This window comes from Cyphellophora europaea (genome assembly GCF_000365145.1).
Source record: "Cyphellophora europaea CBS 101466 unplaced genomic scaffold supercont1.4, whole genome shotgun sequence".
NCBI lineage: Eukaryota > Fungi > Ascomycota > Eurotiomycetes > Chaetothyriales > Cyphellophoraceae > Cyphellophora > Cyphellophora europaea.
Window position 1 is genome coordinate 1,091,745 of NW_008481810.1, and position 25,918 is coordinate 1,117,662.

Consider the following 25,918-nt stretch of genomic DNA (forward strand, 5'->3'; position numbering starts at 1 on the left):
TTGAAAACTACGTCTCTTCTCTATCTGATAGACGCTTCTTTCGTAGAGCCTTGGAGTGGCGGCCTAGCCACGCAATGGCTTTCGCAATGCACTCCCAGCATAGGCAGCTGCGTTTCAGCCTTTGCACTGCGCCTTTGCGCTGCGCCGTCCTCTGGAATTGACGGCAATCTAAAGGTCTTGCAGACTCGATCTGCATACTTCCAGGTGTTCCGGTTCAGCTCATAAGGCGATTGCTATTTGTGGTAGCCAATTGCTTTTCGGCGTCCATTGATACGGCTTCCCCAGGCTGCTAACGCCTCTAAAGGTCGGGTGACATAATCCCCTGGCGTCTAGTCGTTCGCATAAGCGGCATGCTTACTCGATGTTGCATTGACTCGCTCTCGAGTTCGCTCTTCAGAGTATCATCCTCCGCTGCGAAGAAAACCATCGGCGAGTTAAATCCGTTTGTGTGCACAGCCACAATGAGGGGCACTCGACTGCAGTGCTCGAGGAAAGCCAAAATGCCAAGCCAAGAGAATGTGCTATGACGCCACACTTTCCCGCCTCATTCTCGCCGACCATTTGGTCATCCATGTATACTCCCAGCCTTGCCCTGCGCTATCAAGCCATCGCTAATACCACCGACACTCATCTGAGGATGCTCAGATTGTAGATGTTGAATCTGTAGACCTGGCCTGTATTCCTGTGCCTCATTGTCAAGCCTGACGGCCCATTCGGGCGACTGCTGGCCAATAGAATGTTAAAGAAGGTTGGAGTAGATCCTAGAAAATACTTCCTTGTTCTCTCAGAGAAACAAAAATCACCAATTCTTTCTCGACTACGATACTCATCCTGTCCCCATATTGAGACACAAACACAGAGGTCTTACGCTCGAAACATATCTCACACCAATTTCTCCCCACAGTGACACCAGCAACATGGCCGGAATGGACCCAGGACTGAACGAACTCCTAAAGTGGAGCGTCGAGAACTCCGAAGCAGGGCGAGATCCCAACAAGCCTGCGACAGAGCCCAAAGGCTTGTCAGCAGATGCCATTCGCTCCCTCATGGGCGGTCCTTCAGACGCCGACCTAATGAAGGAAGCCATGGCCATCATCGTGTCCGAAGAAACGACCGAGGACTCCAAGATGACGGCCTTCGACAACCTCGAGCAACTGATCGAAAACCTCGACAACGCCAACAATCTGGAGCCGCTAGGTCTCTGGACGCCTCTCCTTGGTCAACTCGACAGCCCGGCAGCCGATATGAGGAAGATGGCTGCTTGGTGCATTGGCACGGCCGTACAGAACAATGTCAAGTCCCAGGAGAGACTGTTGGCCATGAATGGCATTCCGAAGCTGTGTAACGTAGCAGTCAAGGACGAGAACCAGCAAGTGCGAAGGAAGGCCGTTTATGCTCTCAGCTCCAGTGTGCGAAATTATCAACCGTCAATGAATGAGGCAGTGAAAAATTTGCCCTCAAGTATGGTCGGCCCTGATCAGGTATCAGCTACCGACATGGACGTTATCGATGCTATCATGGCAAAATTACGAGAACAATGAACGATGAACAATTGCTGCATGAGGTTGGCGTTGGTGGTGGGACTGGATCATATGGGACGCAGACGGAAGGACTAGACACCCAGATTGTTCAATGTCGAACATCTGGGGATGGATTCCGAGCAGTCGCCGGAGTTGGCTTTGGGAAAGTCCCTTCAATATACGGGCAGATCAGGGCACTCGATGCCAACATGAATATAAATGATTTCATGCTTTACCGCTAAAGCACCAACATACCGATGCTCTCCACGTGCCCATTCGCCGTCGCTATGTTGTACAATCATCAAGCTCGATTGCCTTGTAATCCGCCGGTCATATGCTGTTCGCCTTGCACCATTGAGACTTGCTCCGTCCTCCTTCATAGCTGCAGGTTATAAGTATAGTCATCTTCCATGTTCTGACTGACCCAGAGCACCACACTGCTCAACATGACGAGGCCGTTCCCCAGCACGTTTGCAATACCCATCCACAGTGTAGCTGACTCCGCCTCATTGATCAAGTACTTCAGGACCAATACACATACACTTCCAGCCAGCCCGCCTGCCAACAATGCGAATCCCAGGAACAAGACCGTGCGCGCTTTCCATGCCACGCCGTTGCCAGAGTAGGAGAACGAGTCGGCGGAAAGCCGCGACTTCTCAATCGAGTTGATGACCAGCATGCCGAGTGAGGAGCAGATCACGGGGATCCAGTCCACGAAGTTGATGTGGATGTTGGAGCCATTGAGGGTTCTGGAAAAGACGGCAGCGTCGAGGAAGAAGAAGAAGCCGAGGGAGAACTGCATGCTAAGTTAGTCGTGTTCAGCGATTGGGGGTCATAGAGGAACTGCATACAAGTGCTCCGGCAAAGTAGACGCCTGCGGTGCGAGTATTAGCGCTGTTAAGCCATTGAGGCTTCGGGAAACGGAAGAGGCGGTTATGGCTGTCCATGGCTATAGGCAAGGTCATATATGAGGTATCGGGAGCAGGCTGGTTCAGGCGACGTTTACAATGCGACTGGTTTGCAGCTTGTAGACGTCGACGTGAAGAGAGCTTGGAGACGGAAGTGGCTGGTACTACCGCCGAGCGGGCAGGCGCGAGGCTGAGCGCGAGCACCCACGTCATTGGTGCATGAGCCCTTGAACACGATCGAATAGAAGCACCAGTAGATCAGTCGCTGACTTCGTCAACGGAAGCTTACGATATTCTATAGCATGGCAGTCTATCAGATATTGCATGTTACTGGACGCAGACTTGTAGAAAATCAAAACAGATGCTTGCCCATCGTGTAATTGCCATTGAACATCACTGCGTGCTAAAGCTAGTCCGTATCCCAGGAAGAACGCCCAACACATGCATTCTGTAGTCCTACAAGATTACAGCTGAGCGCAGCTATAGCGCGGCTGGGTCTTCTCTGCTGGTTGTCAGCCAGAGACCGAAGGGCGACTTCAGAAGTCTTGCTCTTCTTTAAAGAATTGCGTAAATGATATAATAGTGCCGTAGATGAGAAGGCCTCCAATGATGGACATGACCATGGCGGGGATTTGGATCAATGCTGTATGGGCCAGCAGAATAGGGAGAGCTGGTGAGGGTCAGTGTGACTCTTCGGCAGCACCTGTGCCAACGTACCAATGCCCATTACCACCATAAATCCGGTGCAAAATCTCCCGAAGTCAATCACCGCATTGCCAGCACTCTCCATAAAATCATCGGGGTTGGCGCATCTTCCGCATATCCAGTTCGGCACCGGCGCGAGCACATAGGTCGCAACCACAAGCAGCGTGAGGTAGTTGTGGAAGAGCGCGGCGGATAGGATGACAAGCAGAAAGCCTATGGCCAGGACCTTAAGTTGGCGTTAGCATGAGCATGTTCATGATAGATGAACCAGCTTACAAAGGAGAGCGCAATAATAGTCTTGAGGCCTGCCGCCATTGCGGTGGCCTAGGTGGGCGGAAGTGGGACAGAGGTCGCGTGTCTGCAGGTGTGCCAGCCGTAGAGTATGTGACTCGCAGATGCTATCACGCGATATGACCAGCTATAGCGTAGGGTCTCTGGAAAATGATATGTGAGTGTAGCTAGACCAGAGTAGTGACCGTCGTCGCAGCTTGACTGCACTTGAACTCGTTGCTCCTTCCAATCGGGTGGCTGGTGCTAGGCAAGGCTGTGGAAAAGTGGAGCGTTCTATGCTTCGCGTCTCGTTGCTTGCCTGCGTTCAGACATATCCCGTTCACCTCACTATCAACTCTTCATCCGGTGAATTAGTCTATACCCCCCGCCGCTCCTCCTGAAACGCCGTCGCCATGTTCAGAAACAACTACGACAACGATTCGGTGACATTGTAGGGGCTCCGCTGAAACCTTGTCTGAACAACGATTGACCGTCTTTAGTTCTCCGCAAGGACGGATTTTCCAAGTCGAGTACGCACAGGAGGCCGTCAAGCAGGGCTCAGTAGTGGTCGGCCTGGCTAGCAAGACGCATGTCGTCCTCACAGCGCTAAAGGTGAATAAATCGGATCCAATATCACGCGAGTATCACTAACATTCAGCAGCGAAATGCGGAAGAGCTCTCATCCTATCAGAAGAAGATCGTTGGTGTCGATGACCACCTAGCAGTCGCCCTCGCCGGCCTCGCTTCCGATGCGCGTGTACTCTCCAACTTCATGAAGCAGCAATCGCTATCCTCAAAAATGACGTACGGCCGGCCAGTTCCCGTCGAACGGATCGTCAACATGATCGGTGACCGCGCGCAAACCAACACTCAGCACTACGGCAAGCGACCATACGGTGTGGGGCTGTTGGTGGCAGGCGTGGATGAGCTGGGACCACATCTGTTCGAGTTCTCGCCGTCAGGCATGACGCAAGAGATGCTAGCTTGTGCAATTGGTGCGAGAAGTCAGATGGCGAGAACATATTTGGAGCGGCACCTAGATGAGTTTGCAGATTGCAGTCGAGACGAACTGATCAAGCACGGTCTATTGGCGCTTCAAGAGAGTTTGGCACAGGACAAGGAGTTGACGATCGACAATACAAGCTTAGCAATTATCGGCATCGACGACGGACCGAACGGCAAGAAGAAGCTTCAGAAGTTCAAGCTCTACGATGGTAGGGACATCCACCCATTGCTAGAAGCAAACGTAGAATCGCAAAGCGGACCAGATGCTATGGAGACCGATTCATGAGCTTGTGCCGTGGATCAGACATGAGGCATAGCAATGGGCACGGTGTCAAGGCGTCTGAAGGAAAGGCTTGGGGCAAAGAAGTTTGGACTTGGAAGGACGCCGGCGAGTGTCTCGCGGCGGTCACCAGCCGGTAGCTTCTCAATGGCAGACACGAGGCTATCTGAACAGTTTCGAATTCAACGACCTCTTTTCCTCAGATTGGCCGATCGCTGTCCCTCGAAATTCTGGTGCGAGATCAAAGATTGCTCTAGATTTCTGAATGAATTACCCTGATCCCATTGTCAACAACGATTAGGCTCGCGTTTTCCATGCTAAAATGTGACTTCAAAGCTCTAATGAATTCGAAATGGTGATATAACCTGTGGAAAGTTCTCAATCTCTAGCTACGTCCTGGACCAGTCTAATTTGAACCTCCCTTCCGCGACTTTGTAGTCTCTCAGAGCCTCGACAACATCTTCGGCACGCTTCACCTCGACCAAGATGTCGGCATTACTCTCGCCCACGAAGCCTTCGCGAATGCTGTTCTTGACCCAATCGAGCAGGCCATCCCAGTATCCATCAATGTTGACGAGGATGACGGGTAGCCTATGGATGCCCAGCTGGTTCCAAGTCACCATCTCCATGACCTCCTCCAAGGTTCCGTAACCTCCGGCCAGCGCAACAAAGCCTGAACCTGCTCCGCCTGCCTCGACCGAAGCAGCCATCATTCGCTTGCGGGTGTGCATGTCTGGTACGATTGTGGTTGCCCCGAACTTATTTTCGGGCACGATCTTCTTATCAGGGTCTTCTTGAGATGTGTTGGAAGTGATGCGCTCCAGTTCCTCGCTGGTCATTGATCGCTCGATCTTGGGCTTGGTTTCAGGCTCTGGCTGCGCTTCACCGTTCCGTAGTGTGCCATCTTTCTCTGTGCGAATCAAGGCTCGTGGAATGATGCCATGGACCGACTTTGGGCCTTTGCGCTGTACCAGAGTCTTTGCAACTTCGCCCATGATTCCCATGGTCCCACCGCCATACACAACCTGGTAGTTCGCGTCGGCCAGGGAGTTGGCGAGGGCTCGCGCAGACTCGACATGACTGGGTTTATTGCCGGCGGACGAACCGCAAAAGACGCAGACTACGGGATCTTTGTCTGCCATATTGACTGTCTCTGGTGAGGATTGTGGGGCGAGTGATCGCAGAACTGCGGGGGGAAGTATTTGTAGCGAAGAGAGGGCGGTGTGACAACGGTAGCAAACAACTTATCTTGCCTACGAGCCTGACAAAGGGAAAGGTGCTACCATCCAAAACATAATACGTGAGGGAGTTAGAATACTGGACCGTGAAGTAGTCGTCATAATGTCGGCGAGTACCGAGCCACTGAAGTCACTGTGCTTGGCCGCGTGGCGGGGACGGTGGTCACGAGTGCTGAACGGCGGCTGGAACCTTGATCCGAGCAAGTCGTCGTGGTCAACTGCTTTGGCACACAGAGACAGCATTGAAGCATGGTGAGGATCAAAGGTAGGGACAGTGCGAGGCTCAGAGTCGCGTTTTGCTAGAGGCCTGAGGTGGTCGCGTAATGCCCGAAGCTCTGGAGTACGTACGCCATGCCATCATAGCCGACGGAGGCGAAAGCGATATTTGCCGTGCCCGCGGCAAGATAGCTTAGCACTGGGATGATAATTATTACCGCTCAGCTCAGATCGCAACAGGCTTCCCAGCCTCCCAGTCCCGGAGCGGGATGACACAAGGCCTAGGCCTAGCCTGCACCTCGCCGGTGCAGGTACGAGTCCAAGTATGCTTTCTGCCGTACACAGCTTTCCCTGGAACGTTGTCCCAAATCAGCCGCGTGACTGGGTGCTGTTTGTGAGCTGGAACCACACACCACCAGCTCCGAGACCGTGGCACGAGCTATATCCAGTCGTACAAACATGCACCTACCTACGATGAACCGCCGAGAGATCTCATCAGTACCTTGGAAGCTCAGCCTGACTGGGACATACAGTAGATTGTCTTACTGCCACTGGGGCCGAGAAGCTTGCTATCTCTGCATACGGTTAACGCATATGCATGTATCTGACTCTTTCTACGCTGGCCAAGCGAGTGAAGCGAACCTTGCTGCGGCACACGAGGCCTGTTTGCGGCTGACCAACAGTCCCTCGCCGCCCTCCCACACCTTGCAACGCTCGTTCAGGATGCATTGACTTCCCGCAGGCTTCCCCTCTATACCGGTCTCAGTAGGTCCACTCACTTTGGGCGTGGGTCGTATCAGTGCAGTTGATGCTACGACATTGGCTACATGCGACCTCTACATGGTAGGTCTCTCGGCTCTCGTTCTGCTACCATCAGCTGAAATACCCCGCCGTCCCTACTTTCTTACACAGTAAGGCTGGCTTCGCCATGCATTCTGTTCGTCGTCGCTGAGCTCCTGGGCTCGCGAGCGATTGAGCTCATATCGCGGAATTGCTGTTGATACTGTAGGAACTCGCCATTTGGCTCTTTCGCAATGTCAGACAGCACTACCACCACACCGTCGACCTCCACCGACTCGACGACCAGCTCAACAACCACAACCACCACGACGAGCTCGTTACCGCCTCCTACAAGCTCAACAACCTCATCGCCTCTACCACCCCCAACCACCACCACCACCACCACTACCAGCAGCAGTCCCCCACCTTCTACCACAACGACTAGTTCGTCACCGCCTCCGCCTCCATCTTCAACTACACCACCCCCAGCGACCACTCCGTCACCCACTACCCAAAGCTGTAAGTCAAACCTTCCTTTCTTGCCTGCTATGTGCGTCCAAACGCGCCTTAAATCGCCTTGCATGCTGTCGGCTCGGTAACGACTACTTGAGGATAACAAAACCAGCATCGTCGTCTCCTCCAACACCGTCCTCGTCGAGCACGTCGTCTTCTGACAGCAGCACCGAAACCACGACTGAGATTTCTTCCATAGCAACATCCAATACCTCCTCCTCTTCGAGTACACCTCGTTCTGAGCCATCTACAACAGCAACTGAGACCTCCTCAATAGCAATCTCGCCATCTTCAAGCATGTCACGTACTCCAACGTCCAGTGACTGTGAGTGCTCCGTGACATGTACCTCGCTCTTCTATTTCTCTTACTTCAACGGCCGACTCTACCGAAAGTGGACGATCACTAACAAGTCACAAGCTTCCGAATCCTCTAGTAGTGAGACCTCGACGTTTACACCCGAGACACTCATCACCACCAGGACATCCGTCATATTCTCAGCTACAAGCTCGGAATCAATCTCGGTGGCCCCCGTCACAAGTGACGGGACTACGGGCTTCACAACAATTACGACTGTTGTCGTGGCATCTTCGGCTGTCGGCACACTCACAGAGGCTTCGTCATATACAACAACGCCAACTGCGCTCGCGGGCAGCGACAATGCGGGCGGGTCCAGCGGATTGTCCTCGGGGGCGAAAACCGGCATCGGCGTAGGCGTTGGCCTTGCTGTGGTTATTGCCGCAGCATTCGGGTTCTGGTTCAGTTGGTACCAACGCAAGAAGCGCAAGCGGAACTCCTTGGCGGAATCGGATCATTACCCGCCCAGCTCTCTCCCAGCTATGACCTATGGTTCAGGAGGACGCGACTATGGAGCCGGAAGTGCTCTTGCTGGGGGCGTGGGGTATACTGAGAGGTCCGAGACGCGATCTGAGCTGCCGTCCCCTCCGCTCGGCAGCCCTGACCCTCTTCTAGGTGGGCTGGGCGGCAGAGCCCCAGACAGACTAGCACCAGCTGCCGCAGGTCCCATATCATGGGGATCCAACTCGAATCAAGGGCCTCACTCTAACCAATCAGTTTCAGATTACAGTGATTATAATGGACAGCAAGCAGCAGCAGCGGCAGTGGGGGCCGGGGCTGGAGCTGGAGCTGCTGCTGGCTACTATCCAGGATCAGGGCAAGATGCACATGAGCTGCCCGAGAACCAGCAAGCTCACGCCTACGGTGGGGCTCGCACCTTGTCTAACGGCTCTCAGAACCTGCATCAGCGCAACGTCTCTGGTTCATCACAGCAAGGGCAGTACGGGGGCACAGTCAGTCCTCAGACGGCTCATTCGAGAACCATGTCCGACTCTTCGTCGCATGCACATCCCTACCATATGTCGATGGGCTCTGACAATCCGTATGCAGCTGAACTGCACAGTACACCGGCCACGTCCAACCAGGGCGCAGAGCTCGAGGCCAATTTGCAGCAACGGATGGATTTCGAAAGGAAGCCAGTGCGGCAGGGCCACTTTTTGACTAAGAGCAAAGGGGACATAGACCCGTCTCAGAACTTCTAATGGCAGCGTTGGAGAGCTGGTATGTGCATGCGGGCACGAGTTGAGGATATCCACATACCGAAAGCCTCTAACGAGGCAGTAATAAAAGCCATGGAACCGCTGTCCCTCTTGCTCACGTGGCTTCGGCCGGGTGAGCCACTTTGGTGCTTGCGCTGACACTCGCTGCCTAATGAGATCACTGGGATTAGTCCAGTGAAATGCCGGATCGCCCGGACGAACTAGCAGGGAAACGTTCGTAGCAATGGGACATCGGCACAGAGGACCGAGAAGCGCGCACGACCTGTTCAGATTGCAGTCCAGAGCTTCATTCGAAGCTGTCCTGAATAGTAAAAGCTGTCCTGTCTAACAATGGCAAAGGTGCCAGTCCATGAGGCTGAAGCGGACACACCACCAAGGCGTGAGTGAGCATCTGCGGGTCGAGATGTCCTGGGCCGGTGCCACCCGGGGATAAAACTCTCTAGGCGTCCGCCAACCCGAGCACATCGTATCTGACCGCCCGACTTTAGCAAGCTTCCGAGTCGGCGGATACGACGTAAACGAGGGAGAACGAGCTGTGAAACCGCAGTGCACGGCCTCCAACGAGAGCCTCTTTCGCGAGCTGAGCTTGACTTGTCTCGCCCGGGCAAAGTAAGTCGCCGGGCATGTCTTTTAGGAGCCCTTGTCGCTTTCGCTTTCTGCTTGAGTCACAGCAACGTCTTGTAGGGCTCAAGTCATACTAGATACATGGGCTGTATATTATATCAAGCGTTCCTGGAATGAGTCCAGGATACTTTGGTGGAGTTGCAGTATACTGCATGCTCGAGGTGTAGGTGGGGATACCTCCGTACAGAGTCCGTTAAAGACCGACAGGAGTGTCCGGCTCCGGGTGGGCTGTTTGCGCTTCAGAGGCTTGACCCAGTGCAAAACTGCTGGGCGTACTCCGTTCTTCGTGATAGGCCTGAAGGGGGGGAAAGGACGACGCCCGTCATTCTGCCCAGAATTACTGATGCCTGGCGGAGACTACAGTCAAGTAGAAGACTGCTCCAGTTCCCCATTGCGTCCACCATTGATTTCCAATCAGGGACGTATGATACTTTTCTTGAATCACATCTGCTTCACGGCCGCATCCTTCACCTCATTGGGGATGCTTGTCTAGTTCCCTGCCCCTCCTTTGCCTCGCCGGCCAAGTTTCGCAATGCCCAAACCGATTCACATCTGAAACGTCGTTTATCACAAATTCCATATTCCAGCGCAGCACACTCCTCAGGCCCGGCCGTGCTCAGGGCTATCTCTGTGCTGGTTGCTTCCACTGCGCCCCGAACCGCGACCCTGTTTGTCCCTCCTCCCTCCAACCCAGCGTGCTCAAATATGGATCCACGAACCAACATGGACGGCTTGGGATACGACATGAACTCTTTCACAGCTCAGCAGCCGCCGCAAATATTTGGCGCTTATGATCACAATGGCTCCCCCATGGGCCCGATGGCCTACCAAGGGGCATACTTCGGCGATGGAATGGACGGACTGGATGACTCAGATCCAAAGCGGAGGCGTATAGCAAGAGTGTGTATCGTCCTACTTTGCGCACATTGCACAAGACTAACATACATTCGTGCAGGCTTGCGATATGTATGCGGTGACACAGCAACACGTGCGCAGAGACTGATCGGGTGCTACAGGTGCCGGAAAAAGAAGATCAAGTGTGACGGAAAGCTTCCCAAATGCTCGCACTGCACAAACTACAAGACCGAGTGTGTGTTCACCCAGGTCGAGAAGAAAAGGAATCCGCCGAAAGGGTAGGTCGAACGTCGTCGTATTGCGAAGACGAGGGAACGCTCACACTTTTGCAGCGCGAAATACATCGAAGGGCTCGAGAACCGCCTCGGCCGCATGGAATCGTTATTGAAAATGTCCGGCCTATTGACGGAGGAGGAAGCTGGTCGCACTGACCTTGGGACCTTGGAAAAGCGTTTAGCTGACAAGGCGTCCTCGTCCGCCGCCAGAACCGAGTCACCGAAGCCTACCAGAAGCGGAGGCAGCTCGACATTGAATGCCACAGACTCTCAGCAGCACACGCCGAGCCAGGATGTCCAATCCAGCCCGCAGGAGTCGGCAACATCACCGACAACTGACGGTAACGACGATAAGAAAAGAGAGGAGGTCGAGAACCTGTCTGATATGATGTGCTCCCTGGTTACCAATAATGTTGGAGAGACGCGGTATATTGGTGAGGTGCCTGCCTGACGTTGTCTTAAGAGTTGACTAACGTGACCAGGGTCGTCCTCGGCCTTCTCTATCTTCTCTAGTAAAGGTATCGAATGGGTCAACCAGAAGACAGGCGACGCTTCGTTTCAAGACACCATCCAGAATGCCGTCAACGAAGAAGAGAACAAGTGGATGTATTGGAAACCTGAGATCTTCGGCGATATCTTTGTACGCCGCGTCTTTAAGCCTCTGCCGCCCAAAGAGGAAGCACTTTCTTTGTTCAAGGACTTCTTCGAGAACTTCAATTGCATGTTCCCGCTCTACCACGAACCGACATTCATGCATCTCGTCGACAAGCAGTATTCCCGAGATCCGTACGAAGGCAGCGGTTGGTGGGCCAGCATCAACGTTGCGCTCGCTATCGCCTATCGAATCCGCGTCATGAGCAATGTCGTTCCACAAGAAGACGATCAGAAAGCATGGCTATATCTCAAGAACGCCATGGGAGTACTCACCGAGCTGACCCTCAGAAATACGGACCTCCTTAGCGTTCAGGCTTTGCTGGGAATGGCGCTCTTCCTCGGCGGCACGCCCAATCCTCAACCCTCGTTCTTCCTCATCTCGGCCGCCATTCGCCAGTCCCATAGTATTGGTCTTCACAAGCGAGGGTCAGCATTCAACCTCAACCCCATCGAAGCTGAACAGAGGAAAAGGGTGTTCTGGATTGCGTATATGCTGGACAAAGATACCTGTCTACGATCCGGCCGCCCACCAGCACAAGACGACGACGACATGAACGTCGAATTGCCCTCCAATGACCCTCCTGACAACATTGGCAATATCCCTCTCGAGGGCGGGGGCAAAGTCAATCTCTTCCGCCTCATGTGCGAGTTTGCGATCATCAGCAGCAAGGTCTACCGCCGCCTCTACTCAGTGCAAGCATCGAGACAAACCGATGGCGAACTGCTTAACACTATTGGTGAGATCGACAAGGAGCTCGAGGCCTGGAAGGACAGCATTCCTCTCGACTTCAGACCTGAGCACGAGATCAAGACGTCTCATACTCCGCTTATTCTTCATATTGTGGTGCTACATTTCTCGTATTACAACTGTCTCACAACCATACATCGGATGTCGGTGCATCACGGATACTGGACAAGTCGACTATCGGAGTACGCCATTCAAGGTCTGAATGCTCGACCACTGAATCCCCGAGTCTTCTCGTCAGCAGCTCTTTGCGTTGCTGCCGCCCGAGCCTCGATACATCTCATCAAATACATTCCTCAAGGCGACTTTGCTTGCGTGTGGCTCATCATCTACTTCCCGGTATCGGCGCTCGTCACGATTTTCGCAAATATCTTGCAAAATCCACAGGATGCCCGCGCCCGGGCTGACATCAAATTGATGGACCTGGTCGTGAACTTCCTGACCAACGTTGTGGCCGACGAGGGCAGCGGCTCGCTGAAGCGCATGCTCAGCATATGTGCCGAATTTGCTCGCATTGCGCGCATTGTCATTGAGAAGGCGGAGAAGGACGGCTCGCGCAGAAAGAGGAAGGTCAATGCAGATGATCTTCAGCGGTCAGGCCAGAGTGCCATGGCTCAAGCTCAGGCCCAGATCAACGGACGAGCACGGCCAAACACGCCAAACAAGCAGCAAGGGACTACAGGATCTCGCTCCGGAAGCATTTCCGGCCAAGCTAACGGACAGAGTGGATCGCCCTTTAACAACCAACAAGCTGCTGCGCAGGACCAGAATGCGTTCGACGCCGGACGGACGTTCTTCGGCACCCCAGACTTCAACTCGGAATATCAGGACGTTCTGCAGCCGAACAACCTCAGCCCCAACGTCGATGGATCCCAGCAGCTGCCGAGTTCGACCATGTCACCACTGGGCATGGGTGGCGCCTTCCAACAACCTTTCCTGCCGCAGGATCTTTGGCAGATGCCAATGACCTTTGAATGGGACTGGGCGGATTTCTCAAATACGCCGTACCACGATTTCCTGCCACCTGACGGCATGAGCAACCCGACACAATAACGGTAATGACGAGCACGGCTTTATTCATGATACCCCAGTGACGAGGTCGAAGAGGCCCGCATCACAACTACTAAGTTTCTCAGCTATGGATAGCTACCCCAGCATCGAGCAACACATAGGTGTACAATTACGGCGAGCAGCGGTGGTGTTTGCTTTGGTGAAGAGCACAGATAGCGTGACTCTCTGTCTTCTGTACAGTCAGTGGCTTTGTTCAATGGAGACTCACCTCATCTCGTTCCATCGATCTGTGCTGACTTTTTCCCTTCAACGCCCTGATCCCGCCAGCTGTATCTATCTCGTCTCTCGCTCGAGAGCGATATCGCACGGCATCATGACATAATGGCCTAGGTTGTGCCATAAAGCCGCGGTACTTCCGAGGAAGACTTGGTGTCCCGACAGCAACTGACTAGAAGGCGAGTATCATCCTGGTGCCCTCCCTTGCGCCACAACGTCCAGCAGCAGAGGCCTATTGCTAAAGAGCTCATGGCTCTGTGCAGGGATATGGACGTTGTTTCATTCGTCGTCGGATATGCTTGGCCGTGCAAAGGAGAGCTTGTTCATGACAGACATAGAAATACTGCAGAACCCAAAGCTGGCCCCGTTAGACAACCTCTCAGGAGAATCTGCTGTCTTTCGGCTAGCTCTACGGACACCTTCGGCAGATTCAAGGTTGGTATTTCTGGTTGGAGGATTCGGAATAACCAAAGGTCCTAGCTAGGACTACGATACTGGCGTCGAGCATCTTTCAGTACAACTTTGGGCGCAGGTTCTGGCACTCTCGCCGGCAGTCTCGTCCTGTCAAAGGCTTCCACTTTCTCTTCGATGATAATGACGAGTGAAGTTTGACAAAACAGCATTCGGGACCGCATCAAACAAAGCCAATGTATTGACCCACCCTTGTAAGTGGATGAAGGCGCTCTTGTTTCCTCTCATCTTCCCCTGCCTCCACTTCTGCCTTTTCTACCGTCCAGCTCACCAGCAAGCTGTTGTCACTGCTGCCCGTTCATCGTGGTGACGATGCCTTGTATGAGATTATTTTGTTGACCTTCGCCCCCCCGCACCTCTGATTCATTGCATCCCTCACCGACGCTCTGCAATCGCTATTGCTCTACAAGCACATGACTTCCATTCCAAAGCCTTCGTTCCCATCCCAAAACCACGCACCACACAACAGCCAAAATGCCGTTCGCTCATACCCCGCGGCCAGCTCCGGGTCCTGCACAGAGACCGCAAATACAGCCTTCAATTTAACAGTATTGCTGGAGCTTCTCAGTCCGTCGGACACCAGCCCAACCCCTCGAACTCACGCAACCCTCCAATGGGGCCGTCATTGGGGCGTCCGCTTGGTCCGAGAGGTCAGCAGAGAGCCCCACTCGGTGGTCGCGGTTAGAGTGTACGAGGCCGACCATATGGCTCTGGGTATGGTAATAGAGGCCGTGGCTAGCAACGTGGCCAAAAGCTAATGGCAAGAGGATAGTGTGGTGAGGCCAGCTGGTGAAGGCCGTCGTGAATAGTTGAGGCCTGGTGTTTCTATATGGTGCAAACAAAAGTCCACTGAAGGTCCTGGAGGATGGGGGATATTACTTTGGATTGTGGGGGGAAAAGGGTGTTGGAGAGAGAGAGAGGTGTGGGTTGATATTGAGGACCCCTCATCGCTAGGAAGTCATCTACATCAGCGCAGTGGTCACAAAGTGGCTTATTGCAGGAAGCAGCATTCGGTCAGACCGAGACGGAATTAAAAGCAAAGCTGTGAAGATGAGATCATGGGTTGTCGAATCCTCTACAGGTTGGATGGTATGGCCCATCTTAAGTCCCCTGAGCCCTTTGCAGGAGCTAAGGGTTGAACATTCGAGTATTGAAATCATTGAATTCACTCCTACCCATTCCTGAGAAGAAGGCAATATTGGAATGTATTTCTAGAATAATCACGCGCCGCTGCTACACAGGACCACGATCGATCTTGTCCACACCCTCGGCAAACTTCTCGCACGTGGTGCAGAACCCCCACGTCTTTGCGCAGTTGAACTCGATACTCTCCTGGCTGCTGGGGGGACTCGTCGTCGCCGCCCCGTCGGACAGCAGGATGCAGTCGTAGCCCCGGGAGAAGGCGTCTTGCAGGCTGCCGCCGACGCATTGCTGCGTGTGTGCCGTCAACTGTCAGTTCCAATTGGGCAGAAAAGTACAAGTTAGGGAAAAGCAGGGTGGGGGAAGAAAGGAGAAAGGAGATGGGAGGGGGGGCTTTTACATCAGTATTAACCCCCGCAAACACCAACGTCGTAATGCCCTGCTCCTCAACAAAGTCGGTCGCGTCGGTGCTCTGGCCCCACAGCCCGCTCATGCGGTTCTTGTGCAGCCACACGTCCGGCACCGCCTTCTGCGTCTTGCCCGCCTCCCATTCCGCCATCAGTTCCGGGGTCATGGCCGCATTCCACGTGTCGCGGAACAGCAGCCGGCCAGCTTCGACGGTGGTGCCGTCCGCGGTGGTGACGGGGCCGATCTCGCTGCCGAGGCCTTTGTAGATGCGGGCGTTCTTGCCGCCGGATTCGAGCTGGCGCGAGATTTGGGGCGCGAGCTCGTTGACGCCGTGGCTGTCGATGGCGGGTTGGCGCGAGGGGCTGCTGGGGTCGAGGATGGCGGCGGGGAAGTCGGTGGCGGGGACGGTTTCTGGGTTGCGTCGCGCGTGAGAGATGGGAAATGGGATGTGTGTGGTTTGGGAAAGTGGATGGGAAACACAGGGTGTTTAGTACTCACTATCAGGTTGCAGAGTCAGTCTAGGTCTCGTATTGGAGGAGATGAGAGTCCTCTTTAAGACAGGTCACTTACCCAAAGCCAAAGGCACGAAAGGTTGCCGGGGGCATCTTGCTCAGATCAGCGTCCGTGAGCCCCCAGTTGAGCCAGATGATGCGGATGCCTGCGCGGCGGGCGGCGGGAATGGCGTGCTTGAGGAGTTGATCTTGTGCCTTGAGGCCCTTGCCATCAGCAGGGCGGCCCAGAGAGGGGGAGATGAAGAAGTTCTGCATGTCGATGATCACGAGTGCGGTCTTCGCAGGACTGATGGTGATGGGCAGCGATGTGGTGGGGAGAGTGACACGCGGGTAGAGGGGTTTGGAGTCTGGCGTGGCGGGGTGCGTGAGGTCGAAACCGGTCTCGGAATCGTAGAGCCAGAATGAAGTCGTGGGCCCGGCGCCGACCAGGCCCTTGCGGTGAGATGTGTCTGTGGTGTTCATCGCGTTGATGGCAGGGGGATAGTCAGGTGTAGGCAGGGCTAAAAAGAGGCGAGGCTGAGGGGTTCAGGGGCGTAGCGCGTGCCTAAAATTGACTGTCCGCTGAACCACAGGTCAGTCAGTGGCAGCTCTGAATTGGTATGAAGGTCAGACCGACCCGAAAGACCCTTCTTACGTATATCATCACTTCCACAACATTGCAACAGCAGCGTTCATCTCCTTCTCGTCGCCTGCCCTCGCCAGTATCTACCCCGCATTTGCTGATAAGGGTCAAATCAGGACGGAGGGCAGCGGGACAACGGTTGAAAGGGCATTTAGATTACAGGCCTTCGTTGTAGAGTTCTGGACTAGGCTAGTTCTCTGCCCTTTACGGTGCACATCAAAGCGACAGATGCCCCATCTTAGGTACCTGGTACCTGGTACCTGCAGATGCTGATGCTGATGTGCAGTGAGCTACAGGCTTCGGCACGGGAAGAACATGGGGCCGGAGCTTCACCGCACCGCAGCGGGCGACCCCACAATGCCTTTGTCCATTATTTGGCCTGGACTCGAACATGTTCTCTTGATGCCACGTTAGCACACTCTCTCACACCACAATACCAGATTCCTGTGCGTTCTTCATGAGCATTTCTATCAAAAGCATCTCTTTGTGAAGCATCCTCAGCGGGTCTATCGGCATCATGGCGCAACCTCTTACTGGAACTGTCAAAAGTGTTCTTTCTGGCGACACCCTCATTCTCTCCAACCCCAAAGGCACCCTCGAGCGAACTCTGAGCCTTGCCTACATCTCTGCTCCCAGATTGAGGCGTGAAGGGGACGAGGTAAGCACAGCATCAAGGCATCAACATCCAGGCACTGACTGCCCTAGCCCTTTGCATTCCAGTCACGCGAGTTCATCCGCCAGCTACTTCTCGGCAAACCCGCTCAGTTCACGGTCCTCTATACAGTCCCAACCAACAGTCGAGATTACGGCAAGGTTCAACTAGCGGACGACGTCGAATTGCCTGACAAGATTGTCGCCGAGGGCTGGGCCAAAGTGCGTGAAGATGCGGGCAAGAAGGAAGACAATGAACAGACTCTTGAATACATTGACCGTCTGAGATCGCTCGAGTCGCAAGCAAAGGCTGAGGGCAAGGGTCTCTGGGGCAAGGGCGGCCAGATCGAGGTTTCTTCCGAAGTGTCCGACCCGAATGCCTTGGTCCAGCAATACAAAGGCCAGAAGGTTGAAGCCGTCGTCGAGCGTGTCCTGACTGGCGACCGACTCATTGCACGTCTTTTACTCACACCGACCAAACACATTCAGACCATGCTGGTTCTCGCCGGTGTCCGGACCCCTTCTACCAAGAGGACTTCTCCCGAAGGTCGTGATGTCCCGGCGGAGCCATTCGGCACCGAAGCCCACGATTTTGTACAGACGAGAATACACCAGCGCAAGGTGTCGATCGACCTACTTGGTGTCACACCCCAGAATCAGCTCATCGCCCATGTCCTACACCCACGGGGCAACATCGCCATCTTCTTGCTCGAAGCGGGTCTGGCGAGATGCAATGATCAACATGTCACGCTGCTGGGCAACGACATGGCTCGCTTCCGGAAGACGGAGACTGCTGCGAAGAATGCGAGGAAAGGTGTCTTCACTGGCACGTCGGCTGCTAAGGCTGCTGGTCCTCAAGATGCCGACTTCACCGTTGCGAGAGTGCTCAATGCCGAGACGGTCTTCCTGCGAACCCGGTCCGGCGAGGAGCGAAAGGTGACCTTGTCCAGCATCCGTCAGCCCAAGGCCTCCGATCCGCAACAAGCTCCTTTTGGCGCCGATGCTAAGGAGTTCTTGCGCAAGAAACTGATCGGCAAGCATGTCAAGGTATCGATTGACGGTAAGAAACCAGCCTCTGATGGGTACGAGGAGCGTGAAGTGGCTACGGTCTTGGCCAACGGCAAGAATGTCGCTTTGCAGCTAGTCGAATCTGGTTATGCTTCGGTCATCAGACACCGACGCGACGATACCGATAGATCACCCGAATACGATTCCTTCCTGCTCGCCGAAGAGGTGGCCAAAGAGGAGAAGAGAGGCATGTACTCGGACAAGGCGCCAGCTGCCAAGCAATACCAGGACTACTCGGAGTCTCTGGCCAAGGCCAAAATGATGGCCAGTGTGATGCAGCGACAAAAGAAGGTTCCGGCCGTCGTCGACTTTGTCCGGGCTGGATCCCGATTTGTGGTTCTCGTGCCGCGCGAGAACGCTAAGCTCACATTCGTTCTCTCGGGTATTCGAACTCCTAAACCTGCCAGACCGTCGGGTGAGGCTGCGGAGCGGTTCGGGCAAGAAGCGCTTGAATTCGCCAGCCGGAGATGTATGCAGCGTGATGTTGAGATTGATGTTGAGAACACCGACAAGCAAGGTGGATTCATCGGTTCGCTGTACGTTGGTCGAGAGAATTTCGCACGAGCTCTGGTTGAAGAGGGTCTTGCGGAGGTGCACGCCTACTCGGCTGAGCTGTCGGGTAATGGCAATGAGCTCTTTGCTGCCGAACAGAGGGCGAAAGAAGGTCGGAAGGGCCTGTGGAAGGACTGGGACCCCAGCCAAGAGCAGGAGGAAGAAGCTACTCCGGCAGCCAATGGTTCGGGCATCAACGGAAACAGTGCTGAGCCTGTAGCGAGAAGAAAGGACTACCGCGATGTTGTCATCACCCACATTGACGAGACAGGCAAGCTCAAGATCCAGCAGATCGGTCAGGGGACGGTGTCATTAACGGCGCTTATGAACGCGTTCAAGCAATTCCACCTGAGCCCTTCCAACAACAAATCGCTTGATGGCCCTCCCATTGCGGGGCAGATCGTGGCCGCCAAGTTCACGGTTGACAACGAATGGTACCGCGCGAAGGTGAGACGGATTGATAGAGAGGGGAAGAAGGCGGATGTTACCTACCTCGACTATGGCAACTCGGAGAGCGTTCCGTGGTCACGACTACGGCCGCTTGAGCAGCCTCAGTTCTCGCTGAACAAGCTCAGAGCGCAGGCCAGTGATGCGGTACTGTCGTTCGTTCAGCTACCTCCCAACCCAGAGTACCTGCGAGATGCCATCGCCTATCTGTCGGAGCAGACGGACGGACGGGAGCTGGTCGCAAACGTCGACTCTGAGGGCGGCAAGGATGAGCCTCTGTCCATCACGCTCTTCGATCCTAAGATCTCGACCAAGCCCGAAGAGAGTGTCAACGCAGAGGTGATCCGGGAGGGCCTGGGAATGGTGCCAACCAAGCTGAAGGCATGGGAGAGGCAGTCGGCAGACGTGCTGGGCAACCTTAAGCAACTACAGGACGAGGCTAAGCAGGAGCACCGAGGTATGTGGGAGTACGGCGACATTTCTGAAGATTGAAATCGAAGACCGAGATCATGTCAGGCTCGCAACGCGAACTCGGTCGAAATAGTTGCCGATTCCGGACGACTCGTAGGGCGGAATCTTAGCCTTCTTGATGCCTAAAACTTGCCCTGAAATAGGGACGAGTATGCTGCCTTGCATCGGAGGGTTTTCTAGAGTGAGCGACTGGCTGCCCTTGTGCACACGAGGCAATCATCTCTAGTCAGCTTACTCCATACTGGCCCAAGGGTCGTGCTGGCTATGGGCCATGCGCCCGCAAGAATCCCAAAATAACGAAATGTAATATACGCGGGAAACTTTTCGCTTCCGCCGGGAGCCGGTACGGGCTAAGATCGCATTTCCGCACCGTGTCGGTCGACTTTTGATGCGTGCTCGCTCAGCCGGGCTTTAATAATGACGTTCACGGGTCAGCATTGTGCAATTAGCGGCGCTCCTGCAGTAGTAGACCCTGAGGGACTCGCCCTACCCGTACCGCCGTGCAGTCCTAGTCCTGCTGTGTTCCGTCACACCGTTCGTTACTGTCGCACGCCTGACCATTTATTCCCCCTCCTCTTATCATCCAGGTGCTGGACGTTGGCCTACCGTGCTTGTCCAGCTCTGACTCGCAGCGAAGCATCGATCTTGCAGGCTTTGTGGCCCGGCTTCGCGCAGCGTCTCCACTGCACGCGATCCCCACCTCCAACTCGCTCGATCGAGGCACACCAACATGGCCACCCTCTACAGGACACTGACCGGCCAGTCGCAGCACTCGCAGCACTCGGAGAACTCACATGTCTCCAAGCCCGGTGCCAACCTGAGCAAGACCACGACCACCGATCCCTACTCCGGCGTCCTCAACCACCTCACCGAGGCTCAGTTGGAGAAGCTCGTCGAGTTCAAAGAGAAACTAGAAGCAGATGGCTGGTGGACGGCGGCTGGCATAAATGGGAAGCCGAGTCATGATGACGGTACACTACTGTGAGTGCTCGACGTCTGCGCATCAGAGCTGTTGACTGACCTCTGGTAGACGTTATCTCCGAGCCCGGAAGTTCGACGTCAATGGCGCATACGGTCAATTCACCGATACCGAAAAGTGGTTGAAGGAGCAGCGCGTAGATGAGCTATACGAGAACTTCGATGTTGAGCACTATGAACAGGCCAGGCGCATGGTGAATCCTCCCTCCACCGCATTCGGCGCAGCCCTAGTCTAACTGCTTCCCAGTATCCCCAATGGACCGGCCACCGCGACAAGCGAGGCATTCCCATTTACCTCTTTGTCATAAAGCATCTCGACAGCAAGGCCGTCAGCAAGTACCAGAAAGCCTCCCAGGCCTACAAGAACAGTCTACCGAACCACAAGAAACTAGATACGCCGGCCAAACTCCTACCGCTGTTTGCTCTGTACCACAATCTACTCAACTTTGTCCTACCATTTGTCTCCAGCTTGGAACGTCCCAATCCTGAAATCCCCGTCACGAACTCTACGAACATTGTCGACATTACTGGCGTTGGTCTGACTCAATTTTGGAATCTCAAGAATCATATGCAAGATGCTAGCGTTTTGGCTACGGCGCATTACCCCGAAACCCTGGACCGCATTTTTGTAAGCAGTCCAGTCGCTCTGTCCACCTTGCCTTCTAACTGATATAGATCATTGGCGCGCCTGCTTTCTTCCCAACCGTCTGGAGCTGGATCAAACGATGGTTCGACCCCGTGACCGTTTCGAAGATTTTCATTCTGGGGAAACACGAAGTCAAGCCGACGCTTGAAAGGTTCATGGACCCCAAAGACATCCCAAAGCAGTACGGCGGGCAGTTGGATTTCCAGTGGGGCGACCTCCCACATCTTGATGACGAAGCCAAAGCCGCGGTCGAGACGGACGGTAAGCAAGGCTGGATTGCTGGCCCTTGTCTGTGGCTCGACCACAAGCGCATTGTGGTTGGCTCGGAAAATGGCAAGCCAAGGCGCTCCGTGGAAGACATCGAGAAGATGAAGCCTATTGTCTACGCTGCAGACTACACCGAGGTGCCCGTACACCCAGAACGGAGAGCATCCTCGGTGACAAGCCAGACCATCAGGGACAAGCTCGCTCAAGGTACCGCGACCGCAAAACTTGAGAAGATCCAGTCGGAAAACATTGCGCCACAGACAGCTCAGGTGGTAGCGTCAGATGCTGTGCCAGCAGAGACCAACATTATTGAGACTGCCAAACCGGAAGAACAAGCACCAGTGCCGGCCCCGGCAGTGACGATCCCAAGCCACATCCCTCCGGAAAACGTCCGCACCGCTCCAGGAGGGTCGCACGTAAACCTCGCACCACCTTCCGAACAGGCTGCCTTCCCCCAGCAGACCGCCGAGTACATCTCGTCCGACAGTCCCAGCCCCAAGCCTGCCGAAAAGCCAGCTACTACTGCGCCAGCGCCCGCAACGACCGGTGCAGTAGCCGGCGCAGCAGCCGGCGTCGCCGCCGTGGCGACCGCGGAACCCATCGAGGCCGCAGCTCCAGCTCTCACCAATGGCGTCAAGCACACTTCCGAGCCGCCACAGCAGCAATCGCAATCGCAATCGCAATCGCAATCGCAACCCCAGCCCTCATCAGAACCGGCCTTCAACCACGCCGCCGCCATCCCCCAACCGGGTCCCGCCCCGGCCCACCAAGTGCAAATCACCAACGCCGTCGCGCAGAAGCTCGCGGCCGGAGGCGACTCGGTCTCCAGCGTGCCCGCGCAGCCCAACGGCAGCCTGGCACACCCGGAAATACTGGTCAGCAGCGACAAGTCCAAGGGGCTGGCGGTTGAGAAGGAGAAGATTGAGGAACTGCCGGCTCCCCAGAGGCCGCAGATGGATCGGTTTGTTACTGCGGCGGAGTTTTGAGTTTTGAGTTGAGCAAGCAGGAGGAGAAGAGGAGGAGGAGGAGAAGAGGAAAAGAAGATGACGCTTGGCTAGGGGTCAGTGGGGGGGGTTGATGTTGCGAGTGAGGGCCGAGGGCTCAGGGAAATAAGGAGTGTGGATCTGAGTTGAGAGAGCGAGGGTTCGGGATCAAAGGGAGGAAAATGATCATGTTGTGGTCGATGTGCGTCGTGCGCTATCGACGCGCGCACCACATTGGGAATTTTTCTCTGTTACTGGAAAATGCTTCGATTTTCCCCCGAGTCATATACGCGCGCGCGCACGCATTTTGGGAGAACGAGTCTTGTGAAACTCGACCATCTATACCCTGCAGAGATAAGGAGACAGGTCGTTTGGATGTGAATTTAGGTAGGCAGCGTTTTGTTGTTGCATGTGTCTAGGAGAGCTGAGGCCTGAGATCTGAGGCCTGAGGTCTGGGTACAAGACATTGGAATAGCTAGATTGGGGGGTGGGTGGGTGTGTGTGTGTGTGTGTGTGTGTGTGTGTGTGTGTGTGTGTGTGTGTGTGTGTGTGTGTGTGTGTGTGTGTGTGTGGCAATCCAGCAAACAAATCAATTCAATCAGCTCGATTAAGAGAGCAAGGGAAGGAAAGTGTTTGCATGAATTAACTCGCGTTTCGTTCGTTGGTAGACTCGGTAGACTCGGGGAGCAGTGCTTCGCGCCTCGAGTATTTACAGTAGAGCCAATGTCTGCCGGGTCACTGGGCAGGGGCTGAGGAGGACGGCGGATCTATTGGTCACAAAGATGGTGCTAGGATTATTTGGATGACATTGAAAATTGATTATAGCCACGTACATGTATATATATCCGTTATGTACTGTGTACAGTGGTCCAGTATTGACGCCAGTGAATCACCGTGTATTTGGGGGACGGGTCCCAAAACGACAAGAAAGGGCAAGCAGACATCGCGAACCGCGCCCTTCTAAATCAAAATCAAACGCCAGAAACACACGCGCTTGAACGCATACAGACATACATACACTCATAAATCGAGTCCAAAGAACCGACACTGCCACGCCACATATAATTCAAGACCGCATCTCGGCCAGCAGATAGGGGCCGATGACGATGCAGGCCTGGACGAAGACGACCCAGCCCATAAAGTAGCTGTAGGGCAGCATGAGCAGGCCGTTCTCGCAGTACATGCACCATATACTCAACAGGGCCACGGCGAAGAAGTGGTACACGAGCACGATCGGCCGCTGGATGATGCCAGCTAGGAGTCCCGCAGGCCCGTCGATGCAGTTTCCACCGAGCTGGAAGTAGCGGAAGCAGCCCTTCTGCAGCCACTTGAGGGACGTCTGGTCGGCGGCGAAGAGCGAGTATAGGGCTTGCGCGAGGATGTTGATGACCGAGGTGACGTGTTTGCGTTGCCAGTGGAAGTGGCGGAAGGCGCGCAGGGCGGCCTTGGTGTCGGCAAGGTTGGGGATTTTGGAAGGGTGGAGGAGTTGGGTCAGGGTTACGACGTCGCTGAAGGCGACGGTCATGCCGCCGCCCGTGAGCGGATGGCGCATGTTGAGCGCATCGCCGAGAAGGGCAAGCCCAGGTGTGCGCTGGGTGGCTGGAGGGAGAAATGAATTGGGCATGCTGCGGAGATGGCCCTTGTCAAGCGCGGAGAGGAAGCTGGGCCGGACGTCGGGTGGGAGTGTGGGACAGACGACGTTGCGGAGATGGTTCTTGACGCCTCCCGCGGCACTAGTCGCAGTGGAGACGTTCTCTGGGATATCGACTAGGACGCGAGTCTCGTGCGTGCCGATTTGGTACAGGAGGACTGGAGGGCGATCGGCGAGGGACACAAAGCCGTGTTCCGGTATGGGAAGGGGACAATCGATGAGCTCCATCCCCCAGAATTTCGAGCGAACACGTGGAGTATGAGGCGAGTATTGTTTTCGAAACTTGGAGGCGTATCCGTCGCAAATTATGGTCAGGTCGGCGAAGAAGTAGTCGCGCTCCGTTTTGCGGGTCATGGCTTGCACGCCCAGGACTTGGGATGAAATGTCGGCAGTGATGGGGTTGGTAGCCTCGGTCTCGAAGACGGTGACGTTAGGGTGGGCTAGAGCGGCTGCGCGGAGTTTTTGGACGAAGCGACCATGGTGGAACGAGCATCCCTCGGCCTTGAGGGGAGGGTCTTCTGTTTTGGCGTTGTAATTTGGCTGTCGAAGCGCATTTGCAGGGTAGGGGATGTGGACAAGGTCACCGTAGAACTCGACAGCGTAACCCTTGACTCTGATGGCATCAATGCCTTCGAGGCAGTCCCGGAGACCTAGCTGTTCGAGAGCCTGGACGCCACCAGGTTGAAGCAGTTCTCCCACGATGCGGTCCGGCTCTTTGAGCGACTTTTCTAGCAGAATAACACTGCGACCTTGATCACCAAGTGCTTTTGCAAGAGCAGAGCCCAGGATTCCGCCGCCGACAATGACCACATCGGCGGTATGATGTTCTTGCCTCCTCTCCCTTAATGTGTCTTTGTCGTGCTCGACCGACGACTCGGAGGAGGAGTCAAGGATTAGCGGCATCGCGGCGCAGCGGAGTCCGAAGTCAAGCGTATAGTGGACGGTTGAGGCACGTCGTAGACACGGCACGTGTATATACCAGTGCGGCACACGAAGGGACGATATTGGTGGGGAGTGGCGGAGTGGTCGAGGTCTTGATCTTTTTGAGATGGGTGGCATTTGATGATGATCTGATGCAGATTGGCGTCGTCGAACCACCGCGACCCTTTAGAAATTTAAGTGGGGCCCGGCCCGGCCACTGCGAGATCGACTGACGAGCTCCAAGCAATATGATTGGTTCGGCTGCAGGTCACGTGCCAGGAACAGTGCAGTCCCTCCTCGTCACCTCAACTAGTCCTCTGTCCACTATACACAGTACTGGTATCGCTAACATGTGTTCGAAGACCCATGTCAGACCACCTGGAACAGGCCACTCCAAGTCTACAACACACAGAGCGAGATTCAACGAATTTTCTTCTATCTGCATCGCCAGCCGGTCCCCGCTTCCTTCATTTCTGCTGATACCTGGTACCCTCAAGCTGGCGACTCTTCTACCATAGCAGCCACATGTATATGCCCCAGGGCACACTAGGCAATTCCAATAAAACCCCATCAATGCTGACTGCTTGCTTTTGGATGTAGAGCCCAGCTTTCATGCTTAATGCCGTGGCAATCGTCATCCGAGATCCCAATGCTCCCTGTATGCACAATTCCTGTGACCT

General features: G+C 54.8%; 11 protein-coding genes across 11 annotated transcripts; 6 read left to right on the forward strand and 5 right to left on the reverse strand.

The window, feature by feature from the left end:
- Window positions 1-926: 926 nt before the first annotated feature.
- HMPREF1541_04642 (uncharacterized protein) lies at window positions 927-1,541 on the forward strand (the record flags this gene model as incomplete). The annotated part of the gene is made up of 1 exon (XM_008718986.1): window positions 927-1,541. One exon carries the CDS (start codon window positions 927-929, stop codon window positions 1,539-1,541), a length of 615 nt encoding a protein of 204 aa, XP_008717208.1.
- A 355-nt stretch (window positions 1,542-1,896) lies between these two features.
- On the reverse strand, window positions 1,897-2,467 carry HMPREF1541_04643 (uncharacterized protein; the record flags this gene model as incomplete). The annotated part of the gene is made up of 2 exons (XM_008718987.1): window positions 1,897-2,316; window positions 2,372-2,467. 2 exons carry the CDS (start codon window positions 2,465-2,467, stop codon window positions 1,897-1,899), a joined length of 516 nt encoding a protein of 171 aa, XP_008717209.1.
- A 497-nt stretch (window positions 2,468-2,964) lies between these two features.
- On the reverse strand, window positions 2,965-3,448 carry HMPREF1541_04644 (uncharacterized protein; the record flags this gene model as incomplete). Its single annotated transcript, XM_008718988.1, has 3 exons — window positions 2,965-3,098; window positions 3,146-3,359; window positions 3,410-3,448. The coding sequence occupies 3 exons, from the start codon at window positions 3,446-3,448 to the stop codon at window positions 2,965-2,967; spliced, it is 387 nt and encodes a 128-aa protein (XP_008717210.1).
- A 368-nt stretch (window positions 3,449-3,816) lies between these two features.
- On the forward strand, window positions 3,817-4,694 carry HMPREF1541_04645 (uncharacterized protein; the record flags this gene model as incomplete). Its single annotated transcript, XM_008718989.1, has 3 exons — window positions 3,817-3,854; window positions 3,904-4,015; window positions 4,065-4,694. The coding sequence occupies 3 exons, from the start codon at window positions 3,817-3,819 to the stop codon at window positions 4,692-4,694; spliced, it is 780 nt and encodes a 259-aa protein (XP_008717211.1).
- Window positions 4,695-5,077: 383 nt separating this feature from the next.
- Window positions 5,078-5,830, reverse strand: HMPREF1541_04646 (uncharacterized protein; the record flags this gene model as incomplete). The annotated part of the gene is made up of 1 exon (XM_008718990.1): window positions 5,078-5,830. One exon carries the CDS (start codon window positions 5,828-5,830, stop codon window positions 5,078-5,080), a length of 753 nt encoding a protein of 250 aa, XP_008717212.1.
- Window positions 5,831-7,732: 1,902 nt separating this feature from the next.
- HMPREF1541_04647 (uncharacterized protein) lies at window positions 7,733-8,992 on the forward strand (the record flags this gene model as incomplete). Its single annotated transcript, XM_008718991.1, has 2 exons — window positions 7,733-7,760; window positions 7,854-8,992. 2 exons carry the CDS (start codon window positions 7,733-7,735, stop codon window positions 8,990-8,992), a joined length of 1,167 nt encoding a protein of 388 aa, XP_008717213.1.
- Window positions 8,993-10,339: 1,347 nt separating this feature from the next.
- HMPREF1541_04648 (uncharacterized protein) lies at window positions 10,340-13,216 on the forward strand (the record flags this gene model as incomplete). Its single annotated transcript, XM_008718992.1, has 4 exons — window positions 10,340-10,534; window positions 10,631-10,767; window positions 10,822-11,198; window positions 11,247-13,216. The coding sequence occupies 4 exons, from the start codon at window positions 10,340-10,342 to the stop codon at window positions 13,214-13,216; spliced, it is 2,679 nt and encodes an 892-aa protein (XP_008717214.1).
- Window positions 13,217-15,154: 1,938 nt separating this feature from the next.
- Window positions 15,155-16,443, reverse strand: HMPREF1541_04649 (uncharacterized protein; the record flags this gene model as incomplete). Its single annotated transcript, XM_008718993.1, has 3 exons — window positions 15,155-15,352; window positions 15,462-15,834; window positions 16,040-16,443. 3 exons carry the CDS (start codon window positions 16,441-16,443, stop codon window positions 15,155-15,157), a joined length of 975 nt encoding a protein of 324 aa, XP_008717215.1.
- Window positions 16,444-17,120: 677 nt separating this feature from the next.
- Window positions 17,121-19,813, forward strand: HMPREF1541_04650 (uncharacterized protein; the record flags this gene model as incomplete). Its single annotated transcript, XM_008718994.1, has 2 exons — window positions 17,121-17,261; window positions 17,309-19,813. The coding sequence occupies 2 exons, from the start codon at window positions 17,121-17,123 to the stop codon at window positions 19,811-19,813; spliced, it is 2,646 nt and encodes an 881-aa protein (XP_008717216.1).
- Window positions 19,814-20,522: 709 nt separating this feature from the next.
- Window positions 20,523-22,669, forward strand: HMPREF1541_04651 (uncharacterized protein; the record flags this gene model as incomplete). The annotated part of the gene is made up of 4 exons (XM_008718995.1): window positions 20,523-20,773; window positions 20,823-20,964; window positions 21,018-21,398; window positions 21,446-22,669. The coding sequence occupies 4 exons, from the start codon at window positions 20,523-20,525 to the stop codon at window positions 22,667-22,669; spliced, it is 1,998 nt and encodes a 665-aa protein (XP_008717217.1).
- Window positions 22,670-23,732: 1,063 nt separating this feature from the next.
- Window positions 23,733-25,220, reverse strand: HMPREF1541_04652 (uncharacterized protein; the record flags this gene model as incomplete). Its single annotated transcript, XM_008718996.1, has 1 exon — window positions 23,733-25,220. The coding sequence occupies one exon, from the start codon at window positions 25,218-25,220 to the stop codon at window positions 23,733-23,735; it is 1,488 nt and encodes a 495-aa protein (XP_008717218.1).
- Window positions 25,221-25,918: the final 698 nt, after the last annotated feature.